The 7,500-nt window shown below is 42.2% G+C and overlaps 2 protein-coding genes across 3 annotated transcripts in view; both read right to left on the reverse strand.

The window, feature by feature from the left end:
* The window catches only part of Cow (Proteoglycan Cow), a 334,513-nt gene that overhangs the window by 246,493 nt on the left and 80,520 nt on the right, over positions 1–7,500 (reverse strand). The gene's annotated exons all lie outside the window — the stretch shown is intronic.
* The window catches only part of LOC122261542 (uncharacterized), a 6,391-nt gene continuing 3,064 nt past the window's right edge, over positions 4,174–7,500 (reverse strand). Inside the window, exons 8-18 of the mRNA XM_043029241.2 lie at positions 7,298–7,420; positions 6,876–7,003; positions 6,548–6,760; positions 6,289–6,448; positions 5,998–6,175; positions 5,600–5,881; positions 5,370–5,485; positions 5,143–5,230; positions 4,907–5,063; positions 4,511–4,748; positions 4,174–4,392 (exon numbers count right to left, since the gene is read on the reverse strand). Of these exons, the coding sequence (XP_042885175.2) occupies positions 4,289–4,392; positions 4,511–4,748; positions 4,907–5,063; positions 5,143–5,230; positions 5,370–5,485; positions 5,600–5,881; positions 5,998–6,175; positions 6,289–6,448; positions 6,548–6,760; positions 6,876–7,003; positions 7,298–7,420 (1,787 nt within the window). The 3' untranslated portion in view covers positions 4,174–4,288. The remainder of the gene's footprint in view (positions 4,393–4,510; positions 4,749–4,906; positions 5,064–5,142; positions 5,231–5,369; positions 5,486–5,599; positions 5,882–5,997; positions 6,176–6,288; positions 6,449–6,547; positions 6,761–6,875; positions 7,004–7,297; positions 7,421–7,500) is intronic.

Genomic DNA, 7,500 nt, shown 5'->3' on the forward strand with positions numbered 1-7,500 from the left:
ATACATTCTCCTCTCCCACATTTTAACATTTGTTTCCCACACATCCTCCTCCAACCTTTTAAAATCTGTTTCCCACACATCCTCCTCCAACCTTTTAGCATTTCTTTCCCACACATTCTCCTCTCCCCCATTTTAACATCTGTTTCCCACACCTCCTCCTCCAACCTTTTAACATTTGTTTTCCACACATTCTCCTCCCCAACCTTTTAATATTTGTTTCCCACACATTCTCCTCTCCAACCTTTTAACATTTCTTTCCCACACATTCTCCTCCCCAACCTTTTAACATTTCTTTCCCATACATTCTTCTCTCCCACATTTTAACATTTCTTTCCCACACATTCTCCTCACCCCCATTTTAACATCTGTTTCCCACACCTCCTCCTCCAACCTTTTAACATTTGTTTTCCACACATTCTCCTCCCCAACCTTTTAATATTTGTTTCCCACACATTCTCCTCTCCACCCTTTTAACATTTGTTTCCCACACATTCTCCTCCCCAACCTTTTAACATTTGTTTTGCACACATTCTCCTGCCCAACCTTTTAACATTTGTTTCCCACACATTCTCCTCCAACCTTTTAACATTTGTTTCCCCACACACTCCTCCAACCTTTTAACATTTGTTTCCCACACATTCTCCTCCCCAACTTTTTAACATTCGTTTACAATACATTCTCCTCTCCAACCTTTTAACATTTGTTTCCCACACATTCTCCTCCCCAATCTTTTAACATTTGTATCCCCACACATTCTCCTCCCCAACCTTTTAACATTTTCATTTCGGTTTTCATCACTACTTTTCTTCATCTCTTTACATTTATACAGACGGTCACATTCTCCTCCCAAACCTTTTACCATTTGTATCCCCACACATTCTCCTCCAACCTTTTAACATTTCTTTCCCACACATTCTCCTCCCCAACCTTTTAACATTTGTTTCCCACACATTCTCCTCCCCAACCTTTTAACATTTGTTTCCCACACATTCTCCTCCCCAACCTTTTAACATTTGTTTCCTACACATTCTCCTCCCCAACCTTTTAACATTTGTTTCCCACACATTCTCCTCCCCAACCTTTTAACATTTGTTTCCCACACATTCTCCTCTCCAACCTTTTAACATTTGTTTCCCACACATTCTCCTCCCCAACCTTTTAACATTTGTTTCACATACATTCTCCTCCCCAACCTTTTAACATTTGTTTCCTGTACATTCTCCTCCCCAACCTTTTAACATTTATTTCCCATACATTCTCTTCTCCAACCTTTTAACATTTGTTTCCCATACATTCTCCTCTCCAACCTTTTAACATTTGTTTCACATACATTCTCCTATCCAACCTTTTAACATTTCTTTCTCATAAATTCTCCTCTCCATCCTTTTAACATTTGTTTCGCACACATTCTCCTCTCCAACCTTTTAACATTTGTTTCCCCACACATTCTCCTCTCCAACCTTTTAACATTTGTTTCCCCACACATTCTCCTCTCCAACCTTTTAACATTTGTTTCCCAACACATTCTTCTCTCCAACCTTTTAACATTTGTTTCCCCACACATTCTCCTCTCCAACCTTTTAACATTTGTTTCCCACACATTCTCCTTCCCAACCTTTTAACATTTGTTTCCCCATACATTCTCCTCTCCAACCTTTTAACATTTGTTTCCCACACATTCTCCTCCCCAACCTTTTAACATTTGTTTCCCCACACATTCTCCTCTCCAACCTTTTAACATTTGTTTCCCCACACATTCTCCTCTCCAACCTTTTAACATTTGTTTCCCCACACATTCTCCTCTCCAACCTTTTAACATTTGTTTCCCACACATTCTCCTCCCCAACCTTTTAACATTTGTTTCACATACATTCCTCTCCCCAACCTTTTAACATTTTCATTTCGGTTTTCATCACTACTTAAAAAATAAACATTTACAAGTGAAAAGAAATCCCAAATTGCAGGACCTCCAAATAAATCCAGGAAAGTTTATGCAATATCTTAATTCCACATATATGGCATGGGCGACAGAGCCAAGCATTTTAGCAGGATTGATATTTCTATTTCCCCACACATTCTCCTCTCCAACCTTTTAACATTTGTTTCCCACACATTCTCCTCCTCAACCTTTTAACATTTGTTTCCCATACATTCTCCTCTCCAACCTTTTACCATTTGTTTCCCATACATTCTCCTCTCCAACCTTTTAACATTTGTTTCCCATACATTCTCCTCCAACCTTTTAACATTTGTTTCCCCACACATTCTCCTCCCCAACCTTTTAACATTTGTTTCCCACACATTCTCCTCCCCAACCTTTTAACATTTGTTTCCCACACATTCTCCTCCCCAACCTTTTAACATTTTCATTTCGGTTTTCATCACTACTTTTCTTCATCTAGGTAAATTCGTGAGGATTAACCATAATAAAGATAATAAACATTTACAAGTGAAAAGAAATCCCAAATTGCAGGACCTCCAAAGAAATCCAGGAAAATTTATGCAATATCTTAATTCCACATATATGGCATGGGTGACAGAGCCAAGCATTTTAGCAGGATTGATATTTTTATTTCCCCACACATTCTCCTCCCCAACCTTTTAACATTTGTTTCCCACACATTCTCCTCCCCAACCTTTCAACATTTGTTTCCCATACATTCTCCTCTCCAACCTTTTAACATTTGTTTCCCATACATTCTCCTCCAACCTTTTAACATTTGTTTCCCCACACATTCTCCTCCCCAACCTTTTAACATTTGTTTCCCACACATTCTCCTCCCCAACCTTTCAACATTTGTTTCCCATACATTCTCCTCCCCAACCTTTTCACATTTTCATTTCGGTTTTCATCACTACTTTTCTTCATCTCTTTACATTTAAACAGAGACGGTCACATTTTTAAAGGGAAGATTGGTAGGGATATGGCAGCAGTAACAATCATTTGGGGTACTAGTACTAATAAAAACTAGTATGAGTGAAAGGCAACATTAAAAAGGATTCTTTTCAATGAAGCCTAAATCCCTAAACCTAGATTTTGGCCAATATGTAGATGGTACAATTTCGTTCCTTATAAGCGGGTCAATATTAAAAACAGCACCTAAGGCCCTTTCCGACCTTCCTAAATAAAGTGAGGAGTTTCATATCGAATTGCTGTCACGATTAAGAATCCAGAATAATGCAACTGCACATCCTGTATTGCCTAGTCATCTTGCGATACACAGTTGCAGAGATTACAATACAGAAAAACAAAAAAAAATGTAATGGTTATAATTTACCAAGTCATGAGCACACTCAGGGGTTTACGAAAGGTTGCCAATATCGGTTCCATTATAAAGGTTCTGACGAGCAAGAAATATCCAAAGTAACACTATTATATCCAAGTGGTTACAATCAGGAACACATCTTGTATCGCCCATCCAATAAAAAGGTTTAACCATTATCACACTACCTTGAAGGTTGCAAGCAACTTTTTCTTCCTCTTCATATAAAAGTCATGAAAAGCGGATTGCGTCCAAACTTGTTCAATAAGGGCGAGGGTGGTATGGATGTAGCCAGGAGGCCAGAAGGGGTGGGAGCTGTTAGCCGAAGAGGCGAGGGTGGGGGAACTATATCAAAGAGATCTACTGACCTGATTGGGGGAGCAAAGTGTAGTGTTCATTAACACTTTTATCCTATTCTTTAATGCAGCAAAGAGCGAACCCGATTTGTATAAACCGTCTGGGGTCACATTGTGGGGGTTTTAGGGTCAGCCTACTAAAAGACCCTGTGCCAGTAGTGATGGCTTTTATTGCGTCACTCGGTAGCACAGGTTCATGTTACCTTCTTTGAACGAATACGGAAGATATAACCATCAGAGTACACACGATTACGAAGATATTAAAAGGAACTCCATCACACCGAGTAGAGAGAAAATAAGGAGCTGATATGGACCCTATACTACAATTGTGGTCGTCTGCAGCACTGCTAGAGCCAGTCATATGACAAGTCTCAATACAATAAAACAAATTAAAACTAAAATGGCTAGTTTTACAATGAGCCATGGAAAGTGGGAAAAGTCAATGCATGTTAGGCGAAGCTCCCTCGCTCCAAAATAAGACCCATCCTGGAGACTGGGCAAGCAATCTGTCCCAAATCTATCCCCCTCCACAATGGGTTAAAGAAAAAATAAAGTTAAGAAAAATAACTTATTTATTAAAATTCATATTGGGGTCATGTTGCAATCCTAGAGGCATCATCCCTCCGTCCTGAACCACCTCGTGGTAGAGACAGGGGTCTGGGAGTGTTCTTATCCAAGAATATTTTTGGTCCTAGTTGTAATTCCTGGAGTGGCCTGGACTTGGTTCTTTAGGCTCTGTGGCAGGTCGTCAAATATTGCTTGGGGAATGTCGCCTGTTGGAGATAGGAGGGATAGGTTAGAGGTAGCACACACTTCCATTTCGACTATTACATACTAGGCTAGCCTTGCTCAAGGACACGAGCCAGCCAGCAAGCCAAGGCCTGCACTTACGATTACAAGAATACTTCATATTCGACCAGATGATTTTAGGCTGAGAGAGGCAGAACACTCCCATTCGGCCTCCCAGCAAGGTCTCGTCGTAGAGGTTACCCGAATCTATTACCAACGTGTTGCCATTGTACAGGTAGAACCTCATTACACCGCCAATTTCAGGGCGGTGGTGAAGCTGCCAGCGGTAGGCCACACGCGGTTTCCAGCCGATGCTGGAGTCATGCCACAACAGCTTGACCTGGAAATTTGATAAAAGACGATTAACCAGGGAATAGTACAATCAATTAACAGGGTAAGTTCCTGTATGTATAACAGTTGCCTATTGCTAATTTTACAAGGATACAGAATATACAACAGGTTATAAAAAGGGTCAGGATCATGCAGTGCAATACAAACCTGATTCGTAGTAGTGGCAGTCTTCCATAGGGCATCAGCAAGGGCATTACTAGGGCCAGTAGCAGAATTTACCAACCTTAGCTGAACACCTTTCAGTCCAGTACCCTGATTAGCCTTCTTCCACATCATTGCATAGAACTTGGCATTGCTTTGGTAGCTGCAATTAACACCACAGCATTAGACAAGGTTCCATGTATCTACATCCTTCAGAAGTAGAAACTGTTCCTTAACAATACCTGAATGTAAATCCAACATAATCATCATCACTAGTATCTTCAATGAAGAAAGTGCCTTCAAAATCCACACTCTCCATCGAGGCATCACCTGTTGAGGTTAGGTTTAATTAAATCAGAAGAACATCTAGGGGAGGGTTGGGGAAGAGAAAGGAAGATTTAACTTGCAGTGGACCAGGGTGCATCTGCATCTTTCCCATGCTGGTGGACTGGGATGCAAGCCAACGTACCAACAGCTAATCCAGGAGCAGAATTCACGTTCTGGTGGATCTCTGCACCCCCATCATAAACAACCCATTTGGGAGCCACAGAGCTGGAAGGCTGCAGGTTCACCATCTGCAGATTCCTGTCAAAGTATCATCAGAGCAAGCTTGGTACAAAGATTTGGATTTATGCAAATCATTTCACACTGCCCGTCTATCTACATGCTCTAAGCACTTTATCCATTCCAAGCACTTACGTGAAATCAGTTTTGTGAATATTGGGGTTCAGGATGCAGTTGTCTTCAGAGTCGATAATTAGATCACCATCACGGTCCGTGATACAAGCATCTCCCCGGCCATCACCATCAAAGTCCTTTTGGTCGGCATTGGGAATGAGCATGCAGTTATCCAAGTCATCATTGATGCCATCGTTGTCACTGTCAGAGTCACACACATCACCTGCACCGTCGCTGTCAACATCCACCTGAGCGCTATTGTGAAGTCCAGGACAGTTGTCCACACTGTCATCAATACCATCCCTGCAAGCCAAGATGTACACATAAGATACTTCCCCTCATACACACTGCCAAAAAACGATGCAAATTATTGGAAGCACTTTTTGGCAATCACCACAAAACCAGATCCAAAGAATTACCGATCTGCGTCGGTATCACCATCGCATTTATTCCCTACGAGGTCTTGGTCACTGTCCGCCTGGCCAGAATTGGCAACAGTAGGACAGTTGTCGCACAGGTCGCCCACACCATCACCATCGACATCTCCCTGGTTGCTATTGGCCACCGATGGACAGTTGTCCTTGTCATTGGCGAGTCCTGCAAGGGTTTCAACGAGCCATTACTTAGCAAGTAGAGTTTGCTTTGCTGGAGCAGCCCAAGGTTTTACACAGCTCTGTCAAGCCAAAGGGCTAAAAGGCACAGCACACTACCATCGTTATCGATATCTGGATCACACGCATCGCCGAGGCCGTCAAGATCAACGTCCTTTTGGTTAGAGTTTTTGACACTAGGGCAGTTGTCACACAAATTTCCCGTGCCATCAGAATCTTTATCTTCTTGGCCAGGGTTGACAATCAGTGGGCAGTTATCCTGCAAGGAAACTTGCCTTTACTCCAATCCTATCCTATCCTATCCTATCCTTGGAAGCCCAGTTTATACAACAGACTGCATTACCACCACCACACTTACCGAAGGGTTTTTCCGGCCATCGCCGTCAGCATCGTCATCACACGAATCACCTAGTCCATCTCCATCAGCATCCTCTTGACCAGAATTCGGCCGATTCACGCAGTTATCCTTTTTGCAGTGCTTGTCAGTGCATGCCAGCTGACTGTCTGGGTACCCATCGATGTCAGAATCAGGGCCACAGACAACACCATCACCAGCAAAGCCAACTGGGCACTAAATAAAGGCATTATTGAAAATTAGCCGTCTCGTCAACGGCCAAGTTTATGCATTAAGAATCAGGTTACCCTGCATTTTAAAAAGGCAACAGCTTTCATGAAATGAAATTTACCTCGAGGTTTTCACAAGTTATGCCATTCCCAGAGAATCCAGCAGGACAAGGACCGCAGGTGTAGAAGGGTGCCACCTGAGAGAAGGTACAGGTAACACCTGCGAAGCATGGTTGCAGCTCACATGCGCCTGAAATGCGAAGCAAAAAACCGTACAATTCCATACCCAAAGTTGATCAACTCTGCTTTCCTGGTTTACCAGCACAAGTAGTAGTCATACCATGCTTAAGACTGCCACGTCAACAGTTAGTCATTATGCATAGCAATAGTGTGCAGCAATCTGTATTAATACACATAATGTCAATTCTATCAAAGCACCAAGGTTTTGGAATTGGTTACATGTACAGTAAATAGCCCAAGCAAACACCTTCACTTACAACAGAGGACCTGCTGCAGATTTGATACATCAAAACAATTTACTTACCAGCACATCCAAATCCATCACCAATATAACCAGGGAGGCAACTGCAGTTCCTGCTGCCAACAGTATTAGTACACTGAGCCTTTGCATGGCACCCGCCATTACCCACCAGGCACTCGTCAACATCTGTAATAACATTAAGCGACATTAAAATGCTTGCAGTCTCAACTCTGCTTTTAATGAGCAAGATGGTCAGCCAAGATGGA

This window comes from Penaeus japonicus, unplaced genomic scaffold (genome assembly GCF_977035675.1).
Source record: "Penaeus japonicus unplaced genomic scaffold, GWHDUDI00000001_assembly GWHDUDI00000029, whole genome shotgun sequence".
Lineage (NCBI taxonomy): Eukaryota > Metazoa > Arthropoda > Malacostraca > Decapoda > Penaeidae > Penaeus > Penaeus japonicus.